Genomic DNA, 18,559 nt, shown 5'->3' with positions numbered 1-18,559 from the left:
TAAAAAAAAAAAGAGGGACTAATTTGTCTAGCTAGGTTTCTAGAAAGTTTTGTGAGTAGTTGGCTATATTTTGCAGTCATCTTGGTTAGCAAGTTAAGCTACCTATAATATTACAAAGAAGCTTAAGTTTTTTAAATGTTTACACAAATAGTAACTCACTAAAAAGAACTTTCATGCTGGACACTGATAAATAAAATAAAAGTTCTTTTGGGGGGTAAAAAAAATAAAAAATCTAAGTTCTTAAGATACAGAGAACAGTAAAAATGACCTACATATGAATTTACCATCTTCCCTTTTGTGTATTTTGCTCATAAAGCTATCTTTTAACACTGTTGTAATGTGTGTGCATGATTAAAGGGCCCAGGATTCCCAAAGTACTCTCTTATTTATGTGGCTCATTATCATGTACCAGTCTCCAATGTGCATTTATATCAGTTTAATTGGATTTAAGAGTCAAAGGGGGAAGAGAGAGTGCAGAAACATATGTATGATTCCTAAGGATAACAATGAAAACTATTACCTAAGACATTGGGGCAATTTAACTTTTGATTTCCCTTCAGAGTCCACAAGAAAATTAACTTTATTACTTTAAAACTTTTGTTTTAACAAAAAGACTTATCTACTATTCAATTGCCTAATTTGGTTCTGAATAACTTTTGGCTGTTTCCTAAAGGCAAATCTACTTGTCAACAATAAAGCCTTGCCATTCGTTACAGATATTCTGAATGATATACTACAGACTATGTAGAGAATTCCTGAAACTTTCCAAAAAAGTTTTAATAATGGCAGCATCACTGGAAAATAAGTATATCCTCACAGACGGACTACTTTGCAAAAGGCTAACATACAGTTGGATACATCAATACTGGTGACTGCTAAAATGAAAATCAGTCACATTTCTCATATATATGCATATATAGCTCATTGATACATAATTATGTTTCCCCTCAGGAATAAAAGCAGTGGCTTCCTCCTGTTCATACCTGCATGAAGCTTCTTTGAAAAGATGCTGCAATCTCACTGATGAAGGAGTCCTTGCTCTTGCACGTAACTGCCGGCTACTAAAGATAATTGATTTAGGTGGCTGTTTAGGTATTACTGATGTGTCCTTACATGCATTAGGAGAAAACTGCCCATTTTTGCAGTGTGTTGATTTCTCAGCTACGCAGGTAAATGAAATACAGACTTACTATATAGAGACTGTATGTGTTTGCCCAGTGAACTTCCATGACTCATCAGAAAAGCATAATTAATTCTTTTGGTTGTTGTTGAATTTGTTGACTACCTCATGCTTCACTGTTCATATAATTGCAATATAATTTGGCACATTTCCCTCAATTATTTTAAGTAAGGGTGAAAAAGATAAGTGTGGCTAAAACACATGTTTGCTAAATGGGAGGCGATAAAACTATACATAAATGATTAATAATATTTAGAAAATTTTAGTTCCATCTTTCCCATTTGTGTGCTGTGTTGCTTTTTCTCTTTGCTTAGGTGTCAGATGATGGGGTGGTTGCACTTGTTAATGGACCTTGTGCCAAGAAATTAGAGGTAATTTTTAAATATCTATGAAGTTGGTGCTGACTAAATTCTTTATATTATCGTCAGAAATTATTTTTTGAATGTAGCAAACAACCAATGCCTTATAAATTAGGTGTTTCCATGGCATTATTTTGATTGGGTTTGCTTTGGGTTTTTGCCTCCACCTCTTTATTTCCAGAGTGAAGAAAAACAGTAAAGTTAGATAAAGCATGCTTCAAATAAAAACCCATTCTGCTTCTAACAAAAGGTCTCATTTTCCATAAGTTTTAGTTTCTAACACATTTAAGGATAATCTTATTATGGGTAAAGATTATGAAAGTTTATCAGTGTAAAAATTACATTCTTTAGAATCTTCATTGCCAGGACTACTTAGTCCCTTACTATTCTATTTTCTTAATATACATGAAGGGATTCAGAATATGCCAGTCACATAAAACTTATTTTGAGCTAAAGATGTTTATTTTTTTTTTTTAATTTTTTTTTCAACGTTTATTTTTATTTTTGGGACAGAGAGAGACAGAGCATGAACAGGGGAGGGGCAGAGAGAGAGGGAGACACAGAATCGGAAACAGGCTCCAGGCTCTGAGCCATCAGCCCAGAGCCCGACGCGGGGCTCGAACTCATGGACCGCGAGATCGTGACCTGGCTGAAGTCGGACGCTTAACCGACTGCGCCACCCAGGCGCCCCATGATGTTTAAAAATCAACAGATGCAGGCACCTGGGTGGCTTAGTCAGTTAAGCATCCGGCTCTAGATTTCGGTTCAGGTTGTGATCTCATGGTTAGTGAGTTGGAGCCTCACATCAGGCTCTGTGCTCACTGTGTGGAGCCTGCTTGTGATTCTCTCTCTCTCTCTCTCTCTCTCTCTCTCTCTCTCTCTAACCCTCCCCAGCTTGCTCTCTCACTTTCTCTCAAAGTAAATAAACTTTAAAAAAATCTACAAATGCAAAAAGAGGCTTTGTCTGAAACACACACACACACACATACACACACACACACACCCCATCTGCCTAAAAACAGAGACTTCCAAAAGCACTCAACTGCCTCGAACCACTTTCAAGGAAGACTACCCAATACCAGGAAGATTGCTTCCATCACTGGAGGAATCAAATGAGAAATTACATAAACAAACATTATCACAAGACTGTCATACCTCCTTTACTCTCTAAAGGCCCATTTTGTTTTCCCTGAAAGTCATCTGTTTTTCTCTAAGTGTCCTATCTCCCCCTCCCTTTCTCCTGTTAAGATGATATATAAACTCAAAATCATAGCCATTTCTTTGAGCCATTTTCTTTGTGAGCTAGTGTGTGAATAAACTTTGTCTTTTCTCTTGCTAGTCTGTCTTTGTCAGTTTAATTCACAAGCTCCCAAAGATAGAACATAATAGAATAGAGAAAAAGGTTTCCTCCCCAACAGCTGCATTGTACAGCTATTTAAAAAGATCCTAAATTAGTGTGCAGCCCTTCCATTCAGTGACTGATGTGGCACCTATAACCTGTTTCTAAATATATTAAGAAGCCTTTTATCCCAGGATTTTGATTTCCGCCTTTCCCAGTTTATATTGGGGTTTTTTAAGTCTTATTTAATATAGATGTGCTTTATATTAATAAGCCACATCAAATGTTTTTTGGAAGTAAACAGGCTGTAAATGAATTATAAATGTTAATACTAACTATCATAATAGAATAGCAGTGCCATGTTTTTGCCCAAATATTTCTCCTTGAGTTATTGCCCTGAGATAATTTTTTTGTTTTTATATCTGCATGCTGCTTGTATGTATGTGTGTTTGCATGTGTATGTGTATATATACATACATATAGCATATATATTTTTACAAATCCTTTGATTAACAAATTACCGTATTTCTTATACCAAGTTCCAATATTCCAAATTGCATCCTAACTGTAGGGATAATAAACTCTGCCATAACGTTTACTGTTTGAAATACTAACATTTGTTGAGCACTTACTATATATTACATACTGTTGCCTTATATTCATTAGGTTATCTAATTCTTACAACAACATTATCCTATACTCATCATAATTTTTTTTAAGTTGAGAGAGAGAGAGCATGAGCAGGGGAGGGGATAGAGGGGGGCAGGGAGGGAGAGAGAGAGGGAGAGAGAGAGAATCTTAGGCTCTACACTCAGCACAGAGCCTGATGCAGGGCTTGATCCCATGACCCTGGGATCATGACCTGAGCCACAATCAAGAGTCAACACTCAACCAACTGAGCTACCCAGGAGCCCCCATCATCATTTTTGATAAAGTTCCCAAACAGTTAACACAGTTTACCATTCCCAAATAAAACTACCAGGAAATTAGATGTTATGCAGTGATAGGAAACATACCGGCATATTTACTTCAGTGTTACAAAACTAGGAGCACCAACCTAAGCAGACTTAGGAAGAGATTCAGGAACCAATAAGTGTTGGCAATTATACTGCCATATCATTCAATTTTTCATATTTTCAAACTTACAAATCTTATTTCTTTAAGTGCCAAAATATTTCAATGGAAATATTTCTAAACTTTATTAGAAGTTGGGTCACCTGGGTGGCTCAGTCGGTTAAGCCTCTGACTTCAGCTCAAGTCATAATCTCATGGTTCAAGCCTCACATTGGGCTCTGTGCTGACAGCTCAGAGCCTCGAACCCGCTTCAGATTCTGGGTCTCCCTCTCTCTCTGCCTCACCCCGACTCACACTCTGTCTCTCTCTATCTCTTAAGAATGAATAAACATTAAAAAAATTTTTTTAAAGAAGGGGCACCTGGGTGTCTTAGTCGGTTAAGCATCCAGCTTTGGCTCAGGTCATGATCTTGCAGTTCATGAGTTCGAGCTCTGAGTTGGGCTCTGTGCTGACAGCTCAGAGCCTGGAGCCTGCTTCGGATTCTGTGTCTCCCTCTCTCTCTGTTCCTCCCCTGCTCACGCTCTGTCTCTCTCTCTCTCTCTCAAAAATAAACATTAAAAATTTTTTTTTAATTTTTTAAAGAAGAACTTAAGTCCTTCCTTAAAGTAAATATACTTTGACTTTTGTCTGATAGCATCTAGTATTTTTGTGACCACAATTTCTGGCTCATTGAAACACAAACTTTTTCATCTTTTTTACTGATTTTTCTCTTGTGGGCAATATGTATTCCTACCTTTTATCACATGCTCTGTTTTAATCTCTTGCTTTTTATATGTTCTCTTCCTGGAAATTATATTATCAATGTTACTGAATTGTTTATAACTTGAAAATAAATTTGGGGATGCCTGGGTGGCTCAGTCAGTTGGGCATCCATCCTGCCCTTGATTTCAGCTCAGGTCATGATCTCATGGTTTGTGGGATTGAGCCCAGCATTGGGCTGTGGGCTGATAGCATGGCGCCTTCTTGGGATTCTCTTTCTCCCTCTCTCTCTGCCTCTCTCCTGCTCATGCTCACTCTCTCTCTCTTAAAATAAATATATAAGCTTTAAAAAAGAAAGAAAGACAAGAAATTTGATTAAAACTCTAAGGACTTCAGGTACCTGGCTGGCTCAGTCAGTAGAGTATGCAACTCTTGATCTTAGTGTTATGAGTTCAAGCCCCACATTGGGAATAGAGCTTACTTAATTAAAAGAAAGAAAGAAAGAAAGAAAGAAAGAAAGAAAGAAAGAAAGAAAGAAAGAAAGAAAGAAAGAAAGAAAGAAAGGAGGGAGGGAGGGAGGGAGGGAGGGAGGGAGGGAGGGAGGGAGAGAGGGAGGGAGGGAAGGAAGGAAGGAAGAAAGAAAAAAGTCTAACAACCTTTCCTAAAGACTGAAAAACAGTTATACAAACTTATGTGACAACATTTATTGAATGTCATGATTGTTTTTGAAATTTCTGTTGATTTAAGTTCCCAGTGGGCAGAGACCATTTTGTTCATCATTTTATCATCATTTTATCCCTATGTATTACTGCAGTTCCAGGCACATGATAGTACCTCAATAAATGTTATCATATTAACTTTATATTACAGTCATTTTGTAAGTTTTTACAGTCTTCATGGTTAAAAGTTTTTTTCCTGTAAAATTTCATTTATTCAACAATTATTTATTAAGCACTTGCTATGTTCTAGGCATTGGTGTATCAGAGAACAAAATCTGTTCATACAATGTATCATTCCTTACTTTAATCATTTTTTCTGTTATTGGTAATCCAGATTATTTCCAGTTTTTAACTGTTAGAAATAGTCATATGTTGGGGTTTACAAATTTTTTCTTCCATTGCTGTAACAAACTCCAAAAAATGGAATCAGTGGGTCAATAGGTATGGATATTTTAATGCTCCTAAATTCATATTGTAAGATTGTTGCCTATAAAGGTTATGTTGTGAATTCACAATTTTGCCAAGACCCCAGTTTGCAACATTGAATCTTTTTTTTTTCTTAAATGCCTTAATATATTTTAAATGGTACCTGGGTGGAGCGCTATTCCTTCCATCTGTTCTCAAATTGTATTTCTTTGTCCGTATCCTTTGCCAATTTATATCATAGGCTACCTTTGCCAGTTTATAACAGAAAATGCTTTTTTCCTCAATTTTATGAGTTTTCGGTATACGCAGGTTTCCTTTACTTACACAATATGATTGATTATAGTATGCACACCAACTTAATATCAACTTTTTGGAAGGAAAAAATATTAATGCCATAAATAAATGTGTCAACCATTACATAACCTTACTTCCAAAATTCTTTTTTTAAAGTTTGTTTGTTTGTTTGTTTGTTTAGAAAGAGAGACAGCATGAGTGAGGGAGGGGCAGAGAGAGACAGAGGGAGAGAGAGAATCCCAAGCAGGCTCTGCACTGTCAGCACAGAGCCCAATGCGGGGCTCAAACTCACAAACTGTGAGATCATGACCTGAGCGGAAATCCAGAGTCAGGCAGTCATCCGACTGAGCCACCAAGGTGCCCCCTTACTTCCAAAATTCTTAAAATATTTTTTGCTGTGGTCAAATATACACAATGCAGACTTTACCACTTTAACCATTTTTAGTGTACAATTCAGTGGAATTAAGCACATTCACATTATTGTGCTGCCAACACCACTATCCATTCCCAGATATTTTTCCTCATCCTACACTGAAACTCATTACCCATTAAAATAGTAATTCCCTATTACCCCTTACCCCCAGCCTCTAACTATCTCTATTCTACTTTCTGTCTCGATGAATTGCCTATTACAGATAACTCATATATAAGTGGATCATACAATATGTGTCCTTTTGTGTCTGACTTATTTCATTTAGCACAATGTTTGCAAGGTTTATCTCTGTTGTTGCACATATCAGAATTTCGTTCCTTTTAAGACTGAATAATATTTCATTGTAGATATATGGTATATTCATATATATATGCAGAAACATGTGCATGCTTATATATGAATATGTTTATATATGTATGCTTATGGGTGTGTCTATATAAGTACATAAACATTTCGTTTATCCATTCACCTATCAATATTTGTTTCTACGTTTTCACTATTGTGAATACTGCTGCTATGAGCATAGGTATACAAAAATATGTTCAAGTCTTTGCTTTCAATTCTTTGGGCATTTACCTAGAAGTGAAATAGCTGGATTATATGGTAATGCTATGTTTAATTTTTTTAAGGAACTGTCATACTATTTTCATAGTGGCTGTACTATTTTATATTCCCACCACCAATGCAGAAGGATTCCAAATTAAAACATCAAACAAGGGGTATATAATATTTCAAACATATGAAAAAGTATAGAAAGTAATATTAACATAAACCCGTGGACCAAACACTTGAATTTTAACGTTTTCTTTTTTTTTAATTTATTTATTTATTTATTTTGAAAGAGAGAGCATGAGCAGGGGAGGGGCAGAGAGAGAGGGAGAGGAGAATCCCAAGCAGGCTTCATGCTGTCAGCACAGAGCCCAACATGGGGATCAATCCCATGAACCATGAGATCATGACCTGGGCTAAAATCAAGAGCTGGATGCTTAACCGACTGAGCCACCCAGACACTCCTTGAATTTTAACATGTTCTGCACTTACTTCAGTTCCTAAAAATTATATGTTACCTATAAAGTTCCCATGACATTCATTCTCCCTTTCTTCCTGCAGAAGTAACCACTATTCTAAAGATGCCTGTGTATTTATCCTTGTGTGTTTGCATACTTTATCTATATATGGATAGAAACATATAGATATAGATCTATAAACAAGATAGAGTATTGTCTTATGTTATAAATTTTCAAATGATAGCTTCATAATATATGTGTTCTATTACAATTTGCTTTTTTATTCAAAATTGTTTAATTTTCCAAGCTTTATTAAAGTATAATTTGCATACAATAAAATTTACCCATTTTAAGTGTAATGAAGTTTGATGAATTTTGGTAATTGTTATACAGCCTTGTAACCACCACAATTATATATAAAACATTCCATCATCCTAAAAAAGTTTTCTCCCATCCCTTTGCAATCATTCCCTGCCATGCCTCCATCCCCAGGCAACCAGTGATTTACTTTGTCATTATAGTTTTGCCTTTTCTAGAATTTTATATAAATGGAGTCATGAAATACTGTTCTTTGTTTTTTACCTTTTTATTTTACTTCCTTCATTTAGCATAATGTTTTTGAGATTCATCCATGTTGTTGCATGTATTAATATTTCATTCCTTTTATTTATTCATTTTGCTGAGTAGTATTCCATAGTGTGGATATGACACAGTTTGTTTGGATATTCACCATTTGAGGGATATTTGGGTTGTTCTAATTTTGGACTGTTATGAATACTGCTATGAAGATTTGCATACAAATCTTTGTATAGACATACATTTTCATTTTTCTTGGGTAAACACCTAGGAATGGAATTGCTAGATATAGAAAGTACACATTTGGCTTTAAAAAACACAACCATACAGGTTTCCAAAGTTTCTGAACTAACATTCTGTTTGAGATTTATGCCTATTAATACAAGGAGATATTTTTCATTTTAACTCTTTTTTCTGTCCCATTAATAAACCACCATTTGTTTATTCATTACTCACTTCTTTACTATTACAAATAATATTAAAATGAGCACATTTATAAGTTATTTCCTTGGGCACATATACAAGAGTAACTCTATGTATAATGGACGCTTGCAGTTGGTACTGCTGGGTTCTGGGGTATACTTGTCTTCAGCCTTAACAGATTTTGCCATATTGATTTATAAAATGGTTGGGCACTTAACTTTTAAGTCATCTATACTTTCCAAATTACTACATACTTACATTAGTCCTTTCTATAGGATTTTTCTTGCAAGTAGATATTTCGTTCTTTTTGTTTGTTTGCTGTTTAAGTTTTATTTATTTGAGTAATCTCTACACCCAACATGGGGCTCAAACTCATGACCAAGAGATCAAGATGTTCATGCTCCTCCAACTGAGCCAGCCAGGCGCCCCTGGTTCTTTTTGTATCAGAGTATTTCCCATGCTTTTTCATACTGTCATCATAAATTTTTTTCTTTTAACTGTCCTTTCTTTATTTTTAAATAGGAGATTCATATGGGACATTGTGTGAATCTGACTGATGAAGCTGTAGAAGCTGTCCTCACTTGCTGTCCTCAGATACGTATATTACTCTTCCATGGATGCCCCCTAATAACAGGTTAGTATGATAGACTGCTTGGGTTCAAATCCTGGCTTCATCTTTTAATAACTGTGACCTTGAATAAATTACTCAACTCATTCCATTATTCACTTTCCTCATCTGTAAATGGACATGATAGTAGTAAACTTGATCGTGAAAATTATCTGACAACACTTTATATGGTGGCTAGCACATAGTAAAGGCTCAGTAAATGTTAGTCACGATGTTGGTGGTGCTGGTAATGCTAAGTGTTCAATAAGTGTTAACTATGGGGGCGCCTGGGTGGCTCAGTCAGTTGAGCATCTGACTTCAGCTCAGGTCATGATCTCGCAAGTGCATGGTATCGAGCCCCACATTGGGCTTTGTGCTGACCATGCTTTAGATTCTCTATCCCCCTCTCTATCTGTCCCTCTACTGCTCACACTCTCTTTCTAAAATAAATAAACATTTTTAAAAATTAAAAAAATGTTAACTATGATGAGGATGATAGTGGTGGTACTAGTGTTGACATTAAACATGATGTTTTATGTAGACACAAAAAATTCAAGCTTGTAATATTACATCTATTAAATATGCTAAATGATCTGTTGACTATAATCTCATCAAACTATAGCCAATGAGATTCAGAGCAATTTGGACTCAGGCTAATGTGATAGATACTTCGCTGAAGGAGAACAAAGTAGTCACAGGCCATTTGGCCTGTGGCTGGAAGCCATGACACTGGAAATAAAAGGTACAGCATAGGGAATATAGCCAATGATGTTGTATGATGACAGACGGTAGCTGCACTTGTGATGAGCAGAGCAGAGCATAACGTATTCAGAACAATTTGGATTCTTAGGCTAATGTGATACATCACTGAAGGAGAACAAAGTAGTCACAGCCCATTTGGCCTGTATAAGAGCCATGATACTGGAAATAAAAGGTATAACATAGGGAATATAACCAATGATATTGTTGTGTGGTGACAGATGGTAGCCACATTTGTGGTGAGGATAGTATAACATGCAGAGATGTTGAATCACTATGTTGTACACCTGAAACTAATGTCACATTGTGTGTCAACTCTATTCAAATAAAAAAAAGATTTTTTAAGAAAAAATTTTACTAAAGATAGTAAAATATAAAGATTTTACCTTTAAGAATATTTTATTGTTTATAAAATATAATTGCAATAATAGTAATATATAAGAACATACATTTTTAAATGGCAAAATGTCATTTTGGTATCACAATTTATATAAAATAATGAATAAAATATTTTGTTATTGTGAAAAAAAAAAGAGCCATGATAATATACATGACCATGTCTTGAAACCTTAGCACCTCAGCCATTTTGCATCACCTCTGCAATGGCCCATATACTACAATATAACCTGGACTTCACTTGTAAGTCAGCATAGATGCCCAGTCCTTCCATGTCATTTCTCTAGTTACAGTCTAAACAGTTATTCTCTGGGTTGAGTTATGATCCTAGAAGTCCTTTTAGCAACTTCTGTTCTTATGTTTGGACTGTGAATGTAAACCTAGCCGACAACAGGTTGTATGTGGTATCAGTGACATCTATAATGAAGACTAAATCTTATTTTTGGCCAAGACATTTCTCAAAAAACTAAGGCCAAAAAGGACATCAGGAACTGTTAACGGGCACCTGGGTGACTGAATTGGTTGAGCATCTGACTCGGTTTCAGCTCAGGTCATGATCCCAGGGTTGTGGGATCGAGTCCCACATCAGGCTCTGTGCTGACAGCATGGAGCCTGCTTGGGATTCTCTCTCCCTCTGCCCCACTTCCCTGCTCACACTTGCTGTCTCTCTCTCTCTCTCTCTCTCTCTCTCTCTCTCTCTCAAATTAAAAAAAAGAAAGAAAGGAAGTGTTAACAGTGCTTACCTCCAGGGAAAGTTGTGGAGGGACAAGAGCAAGAAAAAGCCTATACTATATACCCTTTGTACCTTTTGAATTTTTTATCATGTGGATGGTTATATCTATTAAAATTAGTAATAATAATTTTTAAAAAATCACTTAGAGCAAGAAAAACTCATGGGACTGAGTGCAGGGGATTGGTACCTGCGTACATTATCCTGGGGGTTGTGAGAAGGCAAACAGAGGTTCTCTGGTTATCAAATAAGGCAAAAAAAAATGTATTCTAACAAGTAGGCTCTTATTTTAAGGTAGAGAAGACCACAGAATATGGAATGTAATAACAGCAATCTTTGATAATCTTTCCAGAATAACAATCTAAGTGTGTATATCTACCCCCTGAGCTATGTGTGCATTTGATCAATAGATTGAATAAGCAAGGGGTACTCATAGTCACTCTGTTTTCCTCACACTACTTTATTACAAATCTGCTCTAAAGAGCAGATTTTCCCTACTGCCAGGTGAAATCCCAGGTGCCATTGGCTTTTCTTATCATTCTCAGAGAGTTAAAATGCCTTGTCATTTCTTATCACTGAAACCTCTCATTTCGTTAACTAAAACGTCTTCAATCCATGCAGTACTCCAAACAAGTTCAAGTGAAAGCTTTTGCTCCTCTGGTCAGCTCAGATTTGGCCTGCAGTGGATACGCAGACATTGTTAGTTCCTCTCTTTTACCAGCCCTCAGTTTTCTTCCTACCCCCAGCTTGCCCACTGCAGTTTCTGATCCCACCGATGTTAGTACAGGGTGGGCCTGGGATAAGCAGGAACAGAGGGAAGGGAAAGAAAAGGCTTACTTATCGGTGCTACTGTGACTGAATATCAGCACTCCAGGCCTGTGGAAAGCTGATCTGTACTCTGTCAACAGTGGGGCACTTTTGAGGTTCTTCAGGGCCCACTTCCTACTACCCACCCCCATCACTGCATATATCTCCTATCTGCAGTTCTCTTGATTCAAGCCATGGTGCCTCTTCTGGCTAGTAGCTACTGTTTTCTTTCTCTATCCCCAGGAATCCAGCATATATCTTCAGTCTTTCTCTGTTTCAGGTTTCCTAACTTGTCTCAGTTGCTTTCATGAGCAGAATATAAGGCAAACCCATGGCAGCCCACCTCTGTCCACAGGAAACACATACTTTCAGCAATGAGAGTGTGGGTACTTCCCAACCCAGTCTTCTCTTTAGCTTTATAGACTCTCACCATAGCTTTTTGTCCTTTATTTTTCTCAGATATGGGTCTGATATTGGTGTCCTGTGTCCCCCAAGCTCCAAGGGACATATCAGACTCACCGACTGATCTCCTTAGAATTTCCTCTCACTAGGCTTGAAGGGAAAAGCAAGCACCTCCAGGCTTCTTTCTAGAACTCCAGTCACAGCTGTCTTCAAAGAAATCCTTTCTTCAATTTCCTACTCTCCATCCCTTCTAACTTTAACACTTTTGTATCTTTGAATGGATGAAGTGCCATGGATTCCAAAATCAGATTTTAGCCAAGCATTTTCAAGTCATGTATACGTGGTCTGGAATCTCACCAGAATCAGAGAGTAGCTGGTAACTCCACTCCTGGAACATTAGCTGAAATAGTTCTATTTTAATGTTCTGTTATATTTGTCTCAGGATAACTTGGCTAGGCAACATGTCATAAAATCAACTGTTGCTCATTTTACCCTCATTATCCTTCTGGTTACCCTGTGGATGCTCTTCTTTGACATTACCCCAAAACTCAGTAACTGGTAATTTCTTAAAGGTTAATTGCAGTGTAGGAAATGAAAACATATTAATGAAATTTTTATATACTTACATTACAATCCATTGGTCTGTCTTGCATTTGATTAGATCTTTGGATCTTTTACCCATACATGATTTTGTAATGTCATGCATTGGCAGTTTAGACAATATTGGTTCTGTTAGTAATATAGATCTTCCAATGTTGACACATTTCATCAGACAAAAAAAAGTCACATTTGTTAATATCACCATTGGGTGGTTGTCAAGATCATAGTGGCAGCTACAAATTTTCCAAAATTCACTTGGATGCTAAAATTTTTCATTGCCAACAAATTCTGTCACTTGTTTTCTTTGAAGTGACAGGTTCATTTCGCTCTTTTTCAAGAAATCGTCTGAGAAGCGCCCAAGTCTGAATAACCTTAGGCTAACAGTCATTCTTTCAAATAAAAATGGTGCACTATGAATAAAATGACTAGCTCACAACCCTAAAAAGGTCTGACTGGAGGATCTGCAGACCACACTTTGAGAACCATTGCTTTACAGTAAAAAAAACAGTTATCAGTTAACTTCAGCATTTGGAGCAGGAACAAATATCCCTTTCAAATCACTTCTTATATTTTCATGTGACTGCTGGAAGTGAAAGTAGACATTAAAATGACAGAAGTTCAAAATACTTAGGATAAAATAACTATAGTTTGACCTGGAAGATTATCTAGGCCAGCATTTACCAACTATGTTACTGTTATGTAAATGAACCAAAGATGACTTCTATGTTGTTTACTTCTTCACATCAAATTGGAACTGTTAGTTCAAAAGCCCACCGGCACTGAATCTTTGTTTATCCAGTGGTTTTAAATACAGGCTAAGAAAGCAGATCTTGGGGGGCCTGGGTAGCTCAGTTGGTTGAGTGTCTAACTCTTGATTTCAGCTCAGGTCATGATCCCAGGGTCATAGGATCAAGCCCCTCATTGGGCTACACGCTGAATGAGGAGACTGCTTGGGATTCTTTCTCTCCCTCTGTCCTTCTCCCCAACTCACACACTCTCTCTAAAATAAAAAAAATAAAGGGGGTACATGGGTGGTGCAGTCAGTTAAGCATCTGACTCTTTTTTTTTTAATTGTTTTAACATTTATTTATTTTTGAGAGAGAGACAGAATGTGAGCAAGGGAGGGGCAGAGAGAGAGGGAGACACAGAATCTGAAGCAGCCTCCAGTCTCTGAGCTGTCAGCACAGAGCCCAACGCAGGACTCAAACTCAGGAATTGTGAGATCGTGACCTGAGCCGAAGTTGGATGCTTAACTGACTGAGCCACACAGGCGCCCCAAGTGGCCGACTCTTTATCTCAGCTCAGGTCATGATTTCACAGTTCATGAGTTTAAGCCCCACATCAGATTCTGTGCTGATGGTGTAGAGCCTGCTTGGGATTCTGTCTCTCCTTCTCTCTTCCCCTCCCCCTGCTTGTGCTATCTAATCTTTCTCAAAATAAATAAATAAACTTAAATTTTAAAACAATTAAAAAATTAATAAATAAAATAAAATAAATAAAATAAAATAAATTTTTAAAAGAAGAAGACGATTTTTAGCCATCCAGAGCTTGCCTGCTTTGCATACCCTGAAAAACTTCATTCAACATCTACCACCATAGATAAGATGAAACCTAGGGGTGTGAAAGACCCCCTTGCCTTTTGGAACTCTCTGACCCAGAGACTCCTTATCGTAATGCTGAGCAACATCATGAGACCTAAACCTCCTCTCCTGTCCTCTGAGAGTTGCCTTACCCTCCTTCCCTTCTCAGTAGTGCCCCCCCCACCACACACACACACACACACACACACACACACACACACACACACTGTTGTCTTTGTAAGGTCTTATGTTGTGAGGGACTTCTGCGAACAAATCTGTCAAAGCACTGCCCAAATAAAGCTCGTTGTGTCCTACTGCCACCGTGTGGTCATATCTTTTTCCTTGCTCTACCCTGAAATCCCTTAAACTTACTACAGTGACCTGGTATGGTATGGTGTTCTAGAAAATACCATAGATATAGTGTTGGGCTCAGGGCAGGCCACCCAAAAGTATGCCCTGGAGTGTATTTATTATTTTGAATTAAAGTTACTTAAGAGTGGCACCTGGATGGCTCAGTCAGTTAAGTATTCAACTTCAGCTCAGGTCATGGTCTCACAGTTCATGACTTTGAGCCCTGCATCTGGCTCTCTGCTATCAGCACAGAGCCCACTTCACATCCTCTGATTCCCCGTCTCTCTGCCCCTCTACCCCTTGAGCTCTCTCTTTCTCTCTCTCTCAAAAATAAATAAAAGTTTTAAAAAATAAAAATAAAAAGTAAAGTTACTTAAGAAACAGCCCGTGCAAGAACACTCTGACCGTCTTTTGTCTCTAGAAAGCAGGAAACAAATCTCCCATGTGAAAGGTACCCTCCCTGTACCAGGAGATAGAAAGACATCCTTATCATCAGAGATGCTGAACTCAGGACCTAAGAAGCCTATGTAAACAAACCTTGTTTTTTTACTTATTTACTACCCCAGCCCAAATTCTGTTTAGAATTCCTTATTAATTCAAGCTCCCAAACATAAGTTTTCTTTTTCCTGTCAGTTCCCCACAAATTTATTGTTTCTCTGTCAAAAAAGTATAAAAGCTGCCTGTCTTGGTCACTTGTTAGGTCCCATATCTATGAGACCTCCATACATGGAAATTAAATTTGATTTTCTCCTGTTAATCTGTCTCATGTCAATTTAATTCATAGATCAGCCAGAAAAATCTTGAAGGGTAGAGGGAAATTTTTATTCTCCAACAATAGCATAGAACTAAAAGTGTTTATATGTCCAAAAAGTTTGAGAAATGCAATATACCACTATAATGAATTTTAATTTATCAAAGACTCTGAGAAACACTATAGCTAAGAATCTTATTTAACTTTCTTTATCCAGGCATTTCCCAAGATTTTTTAGCACAGAACACTTTTGTGGACCTCAGCTTTCCCTTGCGTATAATTGTCAGACATAAAATTGGGAGATCTGATAATAATGCAAAAGATTTCATATACCATGGTTTTATTAATAAAGGTTTATAAAGAGAAGAAGCTGAAGTTTTTCAGCTACCCAGATCATCTCTACTCTTCCCCCTTTCCTGTCAGCACTACAACCATTGTATATTTTTGCTGCTGTCATTGAATGACAATAAACTGAGGTAATATATTCACTTTATGTTTAATTTTTATTTATTTTTTCTCCAAAGAATTTCTTGGCCTGGTAAATGAAAGTTTTTTGTCTTTCATGTGACACATTATATAACATTTTTTCTTCATGCTCATATATCTATGTGGTTGCTTATATATGAATATATAAGATAATATGATTTATTTTCCATGAAAACATATATGCACATGTATGTTCAATTATAATGTTAACCTCAAAGTAAGCAGACCCCAAAATTGGCAGTGTCTGCTGTAGTTTCTCATCAGATTCCCTCAATTAATAGGTTTATCTTCTCTACTATAATTCTTAGTGTATTTAAATTTTCTTAACCTTACGGTCACACTATAAACAGAACTCCACATTATAAATTGGGTCTTGAAACTTAGAAACACGCTGATTTTATTACTGCAGAAGAGAAAAGAAAAAAAACTATGCTGTTATTTAAAATATCGTAAATTATGATTGTTAGAAAGCCACAGGCCAAAGGTAGAGTCACTTGCCCCAGTACAGCAAACTAAGACTTAACTGAAGTTTCAACTTCTCCAAGAGTGAAATTTTAAGCCAATCAATGTGAGTTTTCTGGTCAGCACCACTGAGGTAATCTGTCATATGGGCCCTCTTCATCCCCCAAAGAAAGATGAGATAATCCACCTAATAAGACCCCTTCCTTGCCTTTCCTCCTATGAGAAGGTGAACTTGCCTGAACCAATCCTTTCTTTTCTTTTGCTAATAAGTTCTTGCCTTACTCTCCTTCCTATAAAAATCTTCCATTTTGTACAACTCCTTAGAACTCCCCTCTACTTGCTAGATGGGATGCAGCCTGATTAATGAACCGATTAATAAAGCCAATAATTTACTCGGTTGAATTTTGTTCTTTCACATAATATATTTTTTATACACGTTATGGAGACAGGAAAATAATTTTACAACTTATTAAACTATTTTTAATTCAATTATGTCTGCAATGATTATCAGTAAGTTCAACTCATACACCTTTACTAATCTACAACAGACATGCATTTCAGTTTCACAGTATTTGCAGGCATGGAGGTTTAGATTTTAGAAGGGCAATAAAGCAATGAGACGGCACTAGATTAATTTATGTATTACACTGAAAGACACGAAAATCCAACAGGAAATCTGCCACTTTTTATTGAACTGACCCAAATTTTAGTCACATGTGAGAATATGTTTCATCTTGATTACTATACAAGGAAGTTCTTTACTTCAATTCCTGGATCATAAATATGTCACGATTTACCACATAGAGCCCAAAACAAAAGTATTTTAAGGGGCACCTGTGGCTCAGTCGGTTAAGCAACCAACTCTTGGTTTCAGCTCAGGTCATTATCTCCTAATTCATGAGTTCCAGCCTCTCATCAGACTCTGCTGACAGCACGGAGCCTGCTTGGGATTCTCTGTCTCCCTCTCTTTCGGCCCCTCCCCAGCTCATACTCACTTGCCCTCTCTCTCTCTCAATCTCTCTAAAAATAAATAAATAAACTTTAAAAATATATATTTTAAGACCCAAGTGTTTTGCTTCAGAGTTTCCTTTAATTAAAGTTGATTCCTTGCTTAAAGGACAACTCTTTTTTTATTTTGTATTTTACTTTTTCTAAACCCTATATTATTGTTTCCTTCTCCTTATTTATTCATCCATTACCAATCCCACATGATAGAACTTTTTACTGAATGTTTTTAAAATGTTTTTATTATTTATTTTGAAAGAGAGAGAGAGAGAGAGAGAGAGAGAGAGAGAGAGAGAGAGTGTGTGTGTGTGTGTGTGTGTGTGTGTGTGTGCAGGGGAGGGGCAGAGAGAGGGAGACACAGAATCCAAAGCAGGCTCCAGGCTGTCAGCACAGAGCCTGACAGGGGGCTTGAACTCCCTGAGATCACCTGAGCCTGAGTTCACCTGAGCTGAAGTCTGATGCTTAAGAGCTTAACTGACTGAGCCACCCGGGGCGATCCCCACCCGCCCCACGCATGACAGAACTTCTTGCTGCCAGACACAAATGAAGCTTTAGAACTTTGAAGCATTAGAACTGTTGTTTGTAAAAATCTTCCAGCCTCACCTTTTTCACTGTGTATTCTACAAAAATATCTAAATTACATCTTCCTTGATCATTTGAAAACATTCATTAATTTATATTTCCCACAGTTCTCTTCTTTTTCTTGGTGCTTTAAAAGCCCCTGCCATGCATCTCTTTCAAAAAGTGGCCTCCAACTATGTTAGTCATAGATTTTGAGAGATGGTAGAAGCTTCCTTAGACTTCATCTATACAACACCCTTGTTTTAAGGATAAGGGAACAGAGAATGAATTTAAGTGGAAACACTTGATAGTAGAACTGGGAGTAAAAACCTAGGTCACCTGATTCAGTCTCTAATTCTTTCCCCAACAGAGCAATTTCCTGAGCCGACAGTGTCAAGAGGCTTAACTGTTACTAGAAAAGGGAGGGAAATAAGAGAGTGACATCAAGCAACAGCAGTGGGATTGGTTTGATGACGTTTTGAGTCTTTTTCAATGTTGAGAGTTTGTGTTTTAAAGGGTGGCAGAACATGCCA

General features: G+C 37.1%; 1 protein-coding gene across 2 annotated transcripts in view; it reads left to right on the top strand.

Annotated features, from left to right (window-relative positions):
* The window catches only part of AMN1 (antagonist of mitotic exit network 1 homolog), a 58,337-nt gene that overhangs the window by 27,613 nt on the left and 12,165 nt on the right, over positions 1 to 18,559 (top strand). For both annotated transcript variants that reach the window (XM_015074941.3, XM_027035861.2), the window contains 3 exons: positions 952 to 1,169; positions 1,495 to 1,551; positions 9,052 to 9,163. In XM_015074941.3, coding sequence (XP_014930427.1) covers positions 952 to 1,169; positions 1,495 to 1,551; positions 9,052 to 9,163 — 387 coding nt within the window. The remainder of the gene's footprint in view (positions 1 to 951; positions 1,170 to 1,494; positions 1,552 to 9,051; positions 9,164 to 18,559) is intronic.

Source organism: Acinonyx jubatus, chromosome B4, assembly GCF_027475565.1.
Source record: "Acinonyx jubatus isolate Ajub_Pintada_27869175 chromosome B4, VMU_Ajub_asm_v1.0, whole genome shotgun sequence".
Taxonomy (NCBI): Eukaryota; Metazoa; Chordata; class Mammalia; order Carnivora; family Felidae; genus Acinonyx; species Acinonyx jubatus.
Note: the sequence above shows the minus strand (reverse complement) of the source record. Positions and strands in the feature narration are given on the sequence as shown.